We start from the raw sequence: 13,213 nt of genomic DNA on the forward strand, positions 1-13,213 counted from the left end.
TGAAAACGAGGTAGGCGGGGCCCGCCGTGGTCCTCCCGGCCCCGGGGCGCCCGAAGTCCACCCCAGGCTGGAACGAGGCGCAAATAATTCGTTCTTCCGAACAGCATAAAATGCAGGTAATCCCGGCTCTGAGCGAAGAGCGGGCCCTCCCTTCCCTCCTGCCCCCTCCTCGGAAGAAAACCACAGTCTGAGACCAAGGCAGGAACTGTATCTTTATTTTGAAACAATAGGTGGCCACCAAGTTGACCGGAAGCTGCTTCCGCCGGCGGGGAGGTGGAGCGAAAGTGGGGGGGGGGGGGAAAGGGTTCCCCCACTATGGGATCTGTGGAAAAAAGAAAAAGTTGCCAAACCCCGGCGCTGAAGCAGCAATTGAACCGGCAAACTTGCCTCTCAAGGCGACGAGGGGGAGGGGGACCGGAGGGCCTACCCGCGAAGTTCAGACGCTAAGGATGTGCTTCAGGAAGGCTGCAGAGACAGGAGACAAGAGAGCTTCAAGAAGCAGACCCCCGGGCCACCAACCCCCAAGTTTTAGGTAATAGAGGGTGCTTCCCATCCTCACAGTGGCATCACTCTTCTCTCCCCCCCCCTTCTGATCCTCTGACACCGCCCCCCCCCCCTTACCCTCATAGTTGATGCAGCCATTGCTGTCTTCATGTCCAGCCAGAACAGTCTCCACTTCCTCCTCAGTCATCTTCTCTCCTGAAACCCAGACAGCCCGGGTGAACCCCACTCCCTCCTTGCCCTGTCCTGCCCTACCTCTTCTCAAATCACTTGCAGTCACAGTACCTTGGAACTGGCCAAAGCTTTAATTGACAGGGAAACTAAAGCCTTTAGGATTCAAGCCAGAGTACTTGCACTGTGACCAAAAACCAAAACAACAACAACAAACCAACCAACCAATAATTCTAGCTACTCAGGAGGCTGAGATCTGAGGATCGTGGTTCAAAGCCAGCCCAAGTAGAAAAGTCCCTGGGAATCTTTTATCTATGATTAACCACTCAAAAACTAGGAGTGGTGCTGTGGCTCAAAATGGTAGTGTTAGCTGGAGCAAAAGAGCTCAGGGACAGCGTCCAGGCCTCTGAGTTCAAGCCCCACAACTGACAAAAAGAAAAAGCCAATCTAATTATGAGCTGGGTGGTTCACGCCTGCAATCCCAGCTAATCTGAGGATCACTGTTGAAGCCACTCTAGGCAGAAAAGAATGTGAAACTTATCTTCAATTAACCACCAAAAGCCAGAAGTGAAGAAGCTGTGGCTCATGTGATAGAGCACTAGCTTTGAGCACAAAAGCCCAGGAGCAGGGCATATGGCCTAGTGGTAAAGTGCTCATCTCGTATACATGAAGCCCTGGGTTTGACTCCTCAGCACCACATATATAGAAAAGGCCAGGGCTGGAAATGTGGCCTAGTGGCAAGAGTGCTTGCCTCCTACACATGAAGCTCTCAGTTCGATTTCCCCAGCACCACATATATGGAAAATGGCCAGAAGGGGCACTGTGGCTCAGGTGGCAGAGTGCTAGCCTTGAGCTGGAAGAAGCCAGGGACAGTGCTCAGGCCCTGAGTCCAAGGCCCAGGACTGGCAAAAAAACAAAACCAAACAAAAAGCTCAGGGGCAGGGCTCAAGGAAGTTCAAGCCCCAGGATTAGCAAACACACACACATACTTTCTCTCTCTCTTTAAGGCTTCCAAAGTGGTAGCTTGGGTCCGCCACTGTGTTCCATGTCCTTTGTCCTAATATGGGCACTTAAACCTCTCAGGATGCAAGGCCCTCAGATCTGTCACCATGGTTTTGACCTTCAGGCTTTTGCCCATGACCTACAGGACAGTAATCCCCTCCCTGACTCTGCTTAACTTGCCAACCTTCCTGGTCCACCCCTTCCTCTTCACCCCACAGGAACACAGGAACTCTGGTTGCTGTCTCACCCAGGGTGGTGAGGACATGTCTGAGCTCTGCACCCATCACTTTGCCATTCCCTTCCTTGTCAAACACCCGAAGCCCCTCCAAGTAGTCTTCATATGTCCCTTGATCCCGGTTTTTGGCTACTGCCTGGAGCATGGGCAGGAAAGTCTCAAAGTCCACACGCCGAGACTTCAGCTCTGGAGAATGGAGAGAGGTAAGAGGTCTTGATGTATCACTAAGGTGAAGACCCAACTTCCATTCCTTCCACCGACTTTTTTTTTTTTGGCCAGTCCTGGGGCTTGAACTCAGGGCCTGAGCACTGTCCCCGGCGTCATTTTGCTCAAGGCTAGCACTCTGCCAACTTGAGCCACAGCACCAACTTCTGGCCTTTTCTATATATGTGGTGCTGATAAATCGAACCTAGGGCTTCATGTATATAAGGCAAGCACTCTTGCCACTAGGCCATATTCCCAGCACCCCTTCCACCTACTTCTATTCCCTTCAGTATTCAAGATGTCTTTTATTTGCCCTGTGTTTCACAGTGTTTTGAAGATTAGCATCCTTTGACACCTTACCAGCATTCTACCACTGAAAATTGAAGACTGGAGATGAAGGTGAATGCTTACCTTGCATGTGCAAAGCCCTTGGGTTTGATCCCTAATATTGAGAAAATGATCACTGAAACCCCTCTCACCATCACTCTTGGGGTTCCCCAGGACCTTGAGCACCTCGGCGTTGGTGGGGTTCTGGCCCAGGGCCCTCATCACATCCCCACACTGGCTGTACAGGATCTTGCCATCACCTACTCGGTCAAACAGCTCAAAGGCCTCCTTGAACTCTGAGAAGAGGTTTACAGGAGAGGTCGTTATTCACCAGAGGTTCCCCATCACCTTCGGATAGAAAGGAGGTTAAGAAATTGCTAGGTACTTGTGGTTCATGCCTGTAATTCTTATGTACTTCAGGAGGCTGAGGTCTGAAGATTGGAGTTCAAAGCCAACTTTGGGCAGAAAAAGTTCATGAGACTCTTTTCTTCAATAAACCAGCAAAAAGCTGGAAGTGTCAGCCTTCAGTGGAAAAGTCTAGTGAAGAGTACAAGGCCTTGAATTCAAGTGTCCTAGTACTGGCATGCATGTGTGCACACACACAAATATTTACGTGGTAGAGCGGAACAGAAAAGGGAGGAAAAGAGGACAATTGTAGAAGGTTTCAAGGTCAGGACTGGAGTTAGGGGAACAGAGAGGGACCTGACCGAAACTTGGGGCTGGATAGTGGGATTAGGAAAACAGCTCCTCACCCTCCAGCTGGTCCTTGTTAAACTCGATCTGTGGAAGAAAAAAGCAGGTGAAGAGAAATGACAGGGCTTGTTCAATCCCTCCTGAGCCCTCCTCCCAACCAACTGGCAGCCACTCCTGGGGAGGGGCCCATAGGGACGAGGCTGGGAGCCCAGTCACCTCAGTCCCATTCCCAGCTCTGAACATTGGGAGAATCCCAAGAGGAGGAATTATAGAGGGGAGGGCTTCCAGGGAACAGGGCTAATCCCATGCCACCTGTTCCCCCTCCCTCCACTACTTTGAGCCCTGCATCCCTCACATAACTGGGGGCTGAACAAAGGCTAAATTTACCCCTGGTCCCCAGCTGTGATTGTCTAACAAGTCTGTCCTCTTCAGCCTCCCCTCTTGGTGATCAGAGCTGCTGCTTTTAGAGTTGGACAGCCATTTAGAGGCAGACAGCACTTCTCTCCCTTCACCTTGAAACCCTCCTCAGAACCTAGGTGTTTCCCATCTCACAATCCCTGCTTCTAACCAGGGGATCAGCAAGTGTGGGTGTATGTAAGTGGTACACACCTGTTTTGGAAGATGATATCAATAAAGACAATAGCAGAGTCCTAAACCTGGATGCTTCCTAGTTGGGGGATTGCAATCCGAAACCAATGCTTATTTATCCCCTCCATTTTACATATTACCTAATCCACTTCTCCAAATTCTCTCTTCACTTTCCCAGGACTCACCACCACTTTGGAGAGATCAACAGGGGGCTCCTGGGTTTTCACAGGCATCTGGGAGACAGCTGGCTCAGCCTTGGTCTTTGCTGGAGGGGTTCCTGCTGCAGGCTTGGCAGCAGGCTTGGAGATGGAAGGCCCTGCTGGTTTCTTCACGGGAACATCTTTCTTAGGAGGCATGATGTCCGGTGGCCAAAGGACAGTGTGCCGCCGATGGGGGCACCCATCTCTGTTTAAATAGCCAGGGAGTCTGGGATGTCAAGGGGCGGGGGCAGGGGCAGGGAGCCAGTTGGCGGTGGCAAGGGTGAGAGAGAGAAGAGAGATGCCCATCTGCCTGCCTCCACTGGCCTCCAAAGGTTCAGGACTTCTGACCCAAGGTTTTCTTCCCTCTATCTACTCCCTAAGAGCTATCCAGGAACAATGTTTCCTTTGGGGACAGAGGGAAGAAGCCAGAGACTGCCCAGAATGGGGGAGTTGACCCCCAGTGTTAGGATAGAATACTTGCCAGTGACATTAAGATAGTGGTGAGGTGAAAAGGAGGGTACCCAGTAACTTAGATTCTAAAAAGCCCAGGCTGAGATAAGAATGGGGGAGGGGCCCAGGAGGCTTGAGCTAGAAATAGTGATGGAGGAAACCAAACAGCCTCTTTATTCCCTTCAGACCCTGGATAAGAAATAGGGGTAGCTGGCTCCCATAGCTGTGTGATGCCCCAAACTTGTAGTTCCTGGGCCCCCACCTCGCCCAGAACTGGAATTGTACGCATTAACAGAAATGGGAGTGTAATGCTACCCTTTGTCTCCTGTGGATCCAGTACTGATTTAGGGGTGAAGTATAATAAACGATCAGGTTTAACACCCACCGCCCACACTTCCAAGGAAGGAATCTTCTGCACAAGCCCACGGTCATTCTATTTAGATAAAAGGTAGGTGTCTGCAGAACCTGCAAGGAGCCCCCCACCCCCCAACACCTGGTGGAACCTAGGGGAGGGGCCCGGAAAGGACAAGCTCCGGGACACAAAGAGCCTAGATTCTGTAATTCAGAAGGAGGCAAAAATCTCCAATAGGTTCTCCACTAGTACTCAACCCTCCCCCTCCTTCCCCTAATCAGGGACAGAATAAAGAGCTCTGACTAATATAAACCCCAAACTCACCCTGCGGAGTCCCGAGTGTGGGGCGGGGGCGGGGCGGGATGCAGCACCGCTCCTGGCACTAGAGGGTTAATGTGGTGGCCGCTGAGCACGCCGGGAATCGTAGTCCCCAACCGCTCACCGGAAGCCTTCCTCGCCCAACACTAACACGGGAGCGTCGGCTTCCGGTCTCCTGGGGCGGTTAGTGACTCAGGTTCTGCTGTGGGCGCTGCTTGTCCCGGAACTGAAAGCCAGCGAGCAGTGAGCTGCCCCGCTTTGGGGATCCGAAAGCCTTGCGGGGCCCCTCAGGACAGAGGTCCCCTTTATGTAGTCCTGGGGAGCCTCCAGTTTGGTGCGGCGGGGGTGAGGCTGCGGCCCTTGGAGCCCGGAGGCCCCGGGGTACGGTGGGAGTGCCCTCTGCCCCGGGCCAGGCTGTGCGGCTTTCACTTCCTCTCGAAGTTTTGTAGGCGGGAAACTGAGGCCAGGAAGTTCGTTCCTTTGGGGCTCGGAACAGTAGCTTCCAGGGTTTTTTAAATTCAGTTTATTTTTGCATTACTGGAGTTTGGATTTAGGACCTAGTGCTTACCTGACGGGCTCTGCCGTGTCTCGCACACGCGCGAGTGTGTGTGTGTGTGCGCACGCGCACCCGAGCCAGCCCTAGAGCTTGAATTTAATTAAGGCCAGGGCACTGCTGTCCTTAGCTTTTTCCGCTCGACTGGCTCTGCACCACTTGACCTACAGCTCCACTTCCGGCTTTTTGGTGGATTCTTGGATATGAGTCTCATGGACTTTTCCTGCGTGGGCTTGCCTGGGAACTGACATCCTCAGATCTCAGCCCTCCCGAGTAGCTGGGATTGCCGGCGTGAGCCTATGTCGCCCGGCCGCAGTTTTATTTTTTGAAATGAGGTGATGCTTGGCCGCCCACGCACCACCCTCTCTGGGATTCATAGGTCTCCTAGGAATGAGGGCCTGAGACACCTCTGGTCAGTGTGGAGTTGGCCCCTTCTCCCAGGCGCTTGTCAAAGTCGTGGTGTCAGAGGAACACCAGCTGGGCAGTCAGCTTTTGCTCTGTGAATCATAAATACCCGGGTAGGGGTGTGCCTGCTGTGGAGAGGCTTAGAATAGAAAGCCCGCGCCTTCGGAAAGGTGAGACATCCGCCAATTTTATATGCCCTAAGTGACATTCGCTAGCTGGGAAAAGCTACTCAGAAGAGTTAAAACGGTCTGTGCAACAGAAATGACCTGTTGATAGAGTTCACCAATCCTGCAGGCCTCCACAGATCTGGGGCTCTGTGGAAACCACAAGGCCCATGAAATCATTTGTTTCAGGGCAAGATATGTATGCAGTCCCATAGCTTCCCTTATTGATAATTTTTTGGCCACGAATGATATTCATGACCCTGAGGAGTGCTAGAGAGTTTGGGCTTGGGTCAGCCTGCCTGCATTTGAGTCTTGGTGCTTCCAGGTTCTGTCTGTAGCAAGTTATCCGTCTGGCCAGGCTTTTGTGGCTCTTGGCTGGCTACCAGAAGGCTGAGATCTGAGGAGCTAGGTCCCGAGTACAAGCCCCACTACTGGAACAACCAAAAAAAAAAAAAAAAAGTTAATCTCTCTAGTCTTCAGTTCATACATCTATACAATAGAAGTAATACAAATTATCTTATAGGACTCTTGGGAAGATTATACATGTTAACCCTTGTAAAATAGAAAAAAATGTGTGTGTCTGGGTTCACTTGCAGGTATGTGTAAACACAGTGATGTTATTGGGACTGCAGGGCATCCATCTTGCTTGGCTTTTCCCCCTCAATGCTGGAGGTACTTTTCCATTTATTAGCTGGTTAATTGGAGATAAGAATCTCTTGGAGGGCTGGGAATGTGGCTTAGTGGCAGAGTGCTTGCCTAGTGTCCATGAAGCCCTGGGTTCAATTCCTCAGTATCAGATAAACAGAAAAAGCTGCAAGTGGCACTGTGGCTCAAGTGCTAGTCTTGAGCAAAAGAAGCTCTGAAGCCAGGTGCCAGTGGTTCATGCCTGTAATCCTACTTAGGAGGCCTAGATATGAGGATTGCAGTTCAAAGCCAACCCCTGCAGGAAAGTCCTTGAGATTCTTTATCTCCAAATATCCACCAGAAAACGGGAAGTGGCACTGTGGCTCAAGTGGTACAATGGGAGCCACAGAGCTCAAGGACAGGACCCAGGCCCTGAGTTAAAGCCCCAGGCCTGCCCCCCCCCCCAAAAAAAATCTCTTGGATTTGTCTGCTCAGTGGCTGGCTTCAAACTGCAGTCCTCATTTCTTAGCCACCTGAGTAGCTAGGCATGAAAGAATTTTTCTTTAATCTTCTCATCATGAAGTAGACGGTCAATTTCCCTATTTTATATATTGGAAGGATCAGTAAATACAAAAGGCTGGAGAAGTGTATCTGACCCATGACCCACCTACCATGTGATTTGAATGTTCTTAGATATTACACATTTATTCAGATATTAGTCTCAACATAATTAGGAAGGTGTTAGGTTTTTAAAGTAGGTAGTCGGGAAAGGAGAACACCACGCGGTATTCAGGCAGGAGAGAAAAGTTTATTACTGAACTGCTGGCCCGTGGCCAAGATGATACATGGCCGGAGAGAAGGGGTGACCCCCACCTAGCCCTGCCTTATCTAGGGTATGGGTGGGGTGGGGGTGGCCAGGTGGATTACGATGTGACCTCAGGGAAAGGGGAGGTAACTGCCTCCAGGTCTGCTGTTACCCAAGTAACTGGGTGGAGATTTAATGAGGTGGGGGGCATCTACGTGGAGCCTTCCAGGGTGGACCTTATAGAAGGTACAAAGAGGGGCTCGGGGTATGGCCTAGTGGCAAGAGTGCTTGTCTCGTATATATGAGGCCCTGGGTTCAATTCCCCAGCACCACATATACAGAAAATGGCCAGAAGTGGCGCTGTGGCTCAAGTAGCAGAGTGCTAGCCTTGAGCAAAAAGAAGCCAGGGACAGTGCTCAGGCCCTGAGTCCAAGCCCCAGGACTGGCCAAAAAAAAAAAAAAAAAGGTACAAAGAAAAAAGAAATAAAACATTAAAAATCCATAACTGGGCACATGTAGTTCATGCCTATAATCCTAGCTACATAGGAAGCTGAGATCTGAACACTGAGTTTCAAAGCCAGCCTGGGCAGATTATCTCCAGTTAACCTCCAGAAAACTGGAAGTGGCTCAGAGTGATAGAACGGTAGCCTTGAGCACAAGGAGGCTCGGCCCCAGCCTTGAGCTCAAGCCCCACAACTGACAAAAAAATAAAAATACACAGTGGTACATGCCTGTAATCCTGGCATTCAGGAAATAGAGTCAATAACGTAGAGAGCAGTCCAGCTTGGGCTACACAGACTGTCTCAAAAAACAAAATAAAGAGAAAATACCAAACCTGTAATCCCAGTGTTTGGGAGGGAAAGGCAGGAGGATGTGAGTTCAGGCCATCTTGTGCACAAGAAACGTTTACTTTTGCCAGTCCCAGGGGTTGAACTGAAAGACTGGGCACTATTCTGAGCTGCTTAGGCTAAAGGCTAGCGCTCTACCACTTGAACCATAGTGCCACTTTTTCTGTGTATGTTATACTGAGAAATGGAACCCAGGGCTTCATATGTACTAGTAAGCCACATTCTCAACCCAAAAAAGTATTTTTTTTTTTTTTTGCAGTCCTGGGGCTTGAACTCAGAGCCTGGTCACTGTCCTTGAGCTTTTTTTGCTCAAGGCTAACACTCTACCACTTGAGCCAGAGCACCTCTTCTGGCTTTTTCTGTTTATGTGGTACTGAAGAATCGAACCTGGGGCTTTGTGCATGCTAGGCAAACACTCTACCACTAGGTCACTCTCCTGGCCAAAGAAACAATTTTTGAAAGTACACAGAACTACTCTTCACTAACTTCAGTAATTGTAGGCCTACTCTACAACTTAACTAGCTGTTTAAACAGTATGTTAAGGACAATAACTTAGGAAAAGAGAACACTATTTCCTAAGTACACAGGAAATAATTTGTTAGGAAAGATGTCAGTTCTCAAGCTTTATTTTTGTGGGACTGTGTTATTTGTTTATACTGATTTGGGGCTTGGATTGAGGGCCATGCAGTTTTGTTTGGCTTTCTCTACTTACTGCAGGTGCTCCACCACTTTATTTATGCCTCCAGTCCAGCATTTTGCTGGTTAATTGGAGGTGGAATCTCTTGAACTTTTTTGCCCAGGCTGGCTTCCAACCTTGATCCTCCAGGTCTTAGGCTCTTGAGTAGCTAAGATTGCAGGTGTGGGCCACTCAGCTGTGGCACTGCAGTTTTTGAATTCTGGGACTCCTACTGACTCGGCTTGCTGTAAGCAAGCACTCTACCACTTGAACCACGCCTCCTACCCTTCTTTTTTTTGCCAGTCCTGGGGCCTGAACTCAGGGCCTGAGCACTGTCCCTGGCTTCTTTTTGCTCAAGGGTAGCACTCTACCACGTGAGCCACAGTGCCACTTCTAGCCTTTTCTATATATGTGGTGCTAGGGAATGGAACCCAGTGCTTCATGTATATGAGGCAAGCACTCTTGGCCATATTCCCAGCCTCCTCCTACCCTTCTTGTTGATTTTTTTTTTTTTGGCCAAAGTTATCCCATGACCTATTGTTGGTGATTATTTTAGAGATGGAGTTTCATGGACGTTTCTGTCCTGTCTGGCATTGAACCACAATCTGTGGGATCTTAGCCTCTTGAATAGCTAGAATTACAGGTATGAGCCACTAGTACCCAGTTAGTTCTCAAGCTTTCCTCCCCCCCCCCCTTTTTTTTTGTCAGTCTGGGGCTTTGGGCTTTTCCTGAGGAATCAAACCCAGGGCTTCATGCATGCAAGGCAGGCATTCCACCACTAAGTCAGATTCCCAGCCTCTACTGGGAGTTTTGCTTACAAATTTCAGACTATGCTCAAAGATTCTAACTTCTAGGTTTATGCTAGGTCCTGGGATGTGTGTGTGTGTGTGTGTGTGTGTGTGTGTGTAATATTTTTAGCCTGCTGGAATGCACAGAGAAGAAACTACCAAATATATAGGCAATGTCAGCTTCAATAAATGGAATAATTTTTAAAAATGGAATAATTATTTCAAAATGTACTTCTGAGCTAGGCACCAGTGGCTCACACCTCTAATCCTAGCTACTCAGGAGACTGAGATCTGAGGACTGTGATTCAAAGCCAGCCCTGGCAGAAAACTTACAGTGAAACACTTATCTCCAGCAAACCACTCAAAAACTGGAAGTGGTGGTGTAGCTCATTGGTAGAGTGCTACCCTTGAGCAAAAGAGCTCAGGGATAGCACATAGGTCTTAAGTTCAAGCCCCATGACCGACAAAAATAAAGGGGGGTGGCTGGGAATATGGCCTAGTGGTAGAGTGCTTGCCTTGTATAGAAGCCCTGGGTTTGATTCCTTAGCACCACATATATAGAAAAGGCCAGAAGTGGTGCTGTGTCTCAAGTGGCAGAGTGCTAGCTAGCCTTGAGCAAAAAGAAACCAGGAACAGTGCTCAGGTCCTGAATCCAAGCCCCAACACTGGCAATAAAAAAGAAAAAAGTTGCTTGCCATGCTCCCAGCCTGGCTTATGGGTGTTTGGGACAATCTTATATTTCCAGTAGTACATCAGTGGGATTCCAGCCCCAAATTAGAAAATAGGGATGAGTGTAGTTCAGTGGTAGATACTTATCTAACGTTTATGTGGCTCTGGTTGTTTTTGGTTGAGAACCTGGAAGTTTCTGCCCCCAGGAACATTGTGGGGTTCTATATGTAGGGAAGAGGGAGAGGCTGCTGAAAAGACAACTGTTGCCACACCCATTTTACTACAGTACATTGCTTAGCACAATCCCAAGATGCCACACCCCAAGAAAATAACAGCATGTATGTGTCAGTGTCAAAAGAAAACTGCTTTGGGGCTGGGGGTGTAGCTCAGGTGTACAGCATTTGACATACATGAGACCCTAGATTTAAAACCCAGCATCACACTAAAAATATGTTGAAAGCTGGGTGCTGGTGGCTCACAGCTGTAATCCTAGCTACTTAAGAGGCTGAAATCTGAAGATCAGATTCAAAGCCAGCCCAGGCAGGAAAGTCTGTGAAACTCTTTTTTTTTTTTTTTTTTTGCCAGTCCTGGGCCTTGGACTCAGGGCCTGAGCACTGTCCCTGGCTTCTTTTTGCTCAAGGCTAGCGCTCTGCCACTTGAGCCACAGCGCCACTTCTGGCCATTTTCTGTATATGTGGTGCTGGGGAATCGAACCCAGGGCTTCAAGTATACAAGGCAAGCGCTCTTGCCACTAGGCCATATCCCCAGCCCAAGTCTGTGAAACTCTTATCTCCAGTTGACCACCAGAAAACCAGAAGTGGCACTGTAGCTCAGAGTAGTGATATAGCGCTAGCTTTGTGCAAAAGAGCTCAGGGACAGTGCCTGCATTCAAGCTCCATGACCAAAAAAGACTTGATTTCAAAAATATCAGTTTCATTCCTGTGTTGAATAACCCATGATTTATTATAGCTTAGGAAAGAGTAGGAATCCTTCTAGACTAAGAGAATTTGTGCCATGTCTTCTAGTTTTCTGGAAATATAATTACTTGGAAGTGATGAAATAGCTCATGTTTTTAAGATCACACATAGCTCAGTCTCCATTTCTAAAGCCAGCTAGAACAGCAGGCCTTGGGCCAGATGCCCAGTATCTAAGAATTACACAAGGGACTTAAAAATTTTAAGTTCCTCTACCCTGTGCCTTTGGAGTCCCTTCTCCCCCCTCCTAAGAATCTAGAGTGGCTGGCTGGGGAGGAAGCAGCAGCGACCAAGACTCATAGCAAAGACTCCAGATCCTCTTAGGTTGATGAAAAGGAAGACCGAAGAGCAACTAATGGTGAGTACTGAGGGATCACTGAGAATATGCATCTGAGTTAGTGGACACCATGGAGTTTAAATTCAGTTTCCACCAAGAGAATTTGGAGAACCTATGTAACTAAACTTAGTCATTTCTCTGAGTCTCCCATCTTCCAGTGTGAACCAACCTGGGTGCTCCTCAGAGAGATGAAATCTGAGGCAGGAAATCCCCAAATTCCTATTCTAGTGACCCTGTTTTCAGCAGTAGTTCTTCACCTCTCAGATCAGGTGGAGCACAGCTCCTAGAGCTTGCATTCCAGAAAAGCTCCCTACAAGGAGCAGAATTCAAATGGAACAGATCCAAATGGCTGTGAATTCTTTCTCAGCAGATTAGCAGGTATGCCTAAACCCCTTTAAATGTGGTTGAGCACACTTTGATGGCACTGCCAATACAAGCCTGACTGTGGTACAGAACTTCCAGGTTTTCCAGGTGCAGGGAACCTTTCCACAGGATGCTTGTATAATGACAATGGTCTACACAAAAGCTGGATGAATAAGACTTTTATCACTGCCCAGAAATATGTCTCATGTAAAAACCAGCAGCTAATTCCCACTGGGCCCTTCAACAGCCTCAATGAAATCAATATTCCTTGAGCTTATAATTCCATGAGTGATAAGTACAGTGCTTCTTGGCCATTGTGACCCCTTCCATCATTCTCCCCAATCTTTCCCCAATATTCCATTTAATTTTAATTTTTTGGTGCTAATACTGGGGCTTGAACTCAGGGCCTAGGTGTTGTCTCTTAGCTTTTTCACTCAAGGTTAGTGTTCTACCACTGCAGGCACAGCTCCACTTCCAGCTTTTATTTTAGGTGGTTAATTAGAAATGAGTTTCATGCCTGGTAGGTTTCAAACTACAGTACTCAGATGTCAGCCTCCTGAGTAGCTAGGATTATAGGCATGAGCTACCAGCACCTGGCTAGAACAAATATTCTTGGTAATTGCAATCTCAGTAGGTTTTGAACCATTTATTAAACTAATATTACTTGTGATTTGAAGGTTTCTGACAGTTGAATAAACAGTCGGTAGGTTGGACTCCTAACTTGTTTTGTTTTTTTTTTGCCAGTCCTGGGCTGTGAACTCAGGGCCTGAGCACTGTCCCTGGCTTCTTTCTGCTCAAGGCTAGCACTCTGCCACTTGAGCCACAGCGCCACTTCTGGCCATTTTCTATATATGTGGTGTTGGGGAATCGAACCCAGGGCCTCATGTATATGAGGCAAGCACTCTTGCCACTAGGCCATATCCCCAGCCCCGACTCCTAACTTGTAAGGAAAAGAGCCACAGTTGT

At 48.6% G+C, this 13,213-nt stretch overlaps 1 protein-coding gene and 1 long non-coding RNA gene across 6 annotated transcripts; one reads left to right on the top strand and one right to left on the bottom strand.

The window, feature by feature from the left end:
* The first annotated feature begins 7 nt into the window (after positions 1-7).
* Positions 8-4,035, top strand: LOC125363073. 3 transcript variants are annotated; one of them, XR_007213165.1, is made up of 5 exons: positions 8-116; positions 396-532; positions 2,441-2,512; positions 2,615-2,759; positions 3,900-4,020. It is a non-coding gene; the product is annotated as an uncharacterized LOC125363073 (long non-coding RNA). The 3 variants fall into 3 exon arrangements; XR_007213166.1 differs by lacking the exon at positions 2,615-2,759 and having other exon boundaries at positions 3,900-4,035; XR_007213167.1 differs by lacking the exons at positions 2,441-2,512; positions 2,615-2,759; positions 3,900-4,020 and adding an exon at positions 1,901-2,033.
* On the bottom strand, positions 195-5,625 carry Myl6b (myosin light chain 6B). Of its 3 annotated transcripts, XM_048362027.1 has the most exons (7): positions 5,048-5,101; positions 3,907-4,126; positions 3,193-3,220; positions 2,593-2,736; positions 1,922-2,095; positions 622-699; positions 195-465 (listed from the first exon to the last, which is right to left on the bottom strand). In XM_048362027.1, exons 2-7 carry the CDS (start codon positions 4,075-4,077, stop codon positions 437-439), a joined length of 624 nt encoding a protein of 207 aa, XP_048217984.1. In that variant the 5' UTR covers positions 4,078-4,126; positions 5,048-5,101; the 3' UTR covers positions 195-436. The 3 variants fall into 3 exon arrangements, with proteins under 3 accessions (XP_048217984.1, XP_048217970.1, XP_048217976.1); XM_048362013.1 differs by lacking the exons at positions 195-465; positions 622-699 and having other exon boundaries at positions 1,675-2,095; positions 5,048-5,625; XM_048362019.1 differs by lacking the exons at positions 195-465; positions 622-699; positions 5,048-5,101 and having other exon boundaries at positions 1,675-2,095; positions 3,907-4,339.
* Between the last annotated feature and the right edge of the window lie 7,588 nt (positions 5,626-13,213).

The sequence above is a fragment of the Perognathus longimembris genome, chromosome 1 (genome assembly GCF_023159225.1).
Source record: "Perognathus longimembris pacificus isolate PPM17 chromosome 1, ASM2315922v1, whole genome shotgun sequence".
In the NCBI taxonomy this organism is placed as follows: Eukaryota; Metazoa; Chordata; class Mammalia; order Rodentia; family Heteromyidae; genus Perognathus; species Perognathus longimembris.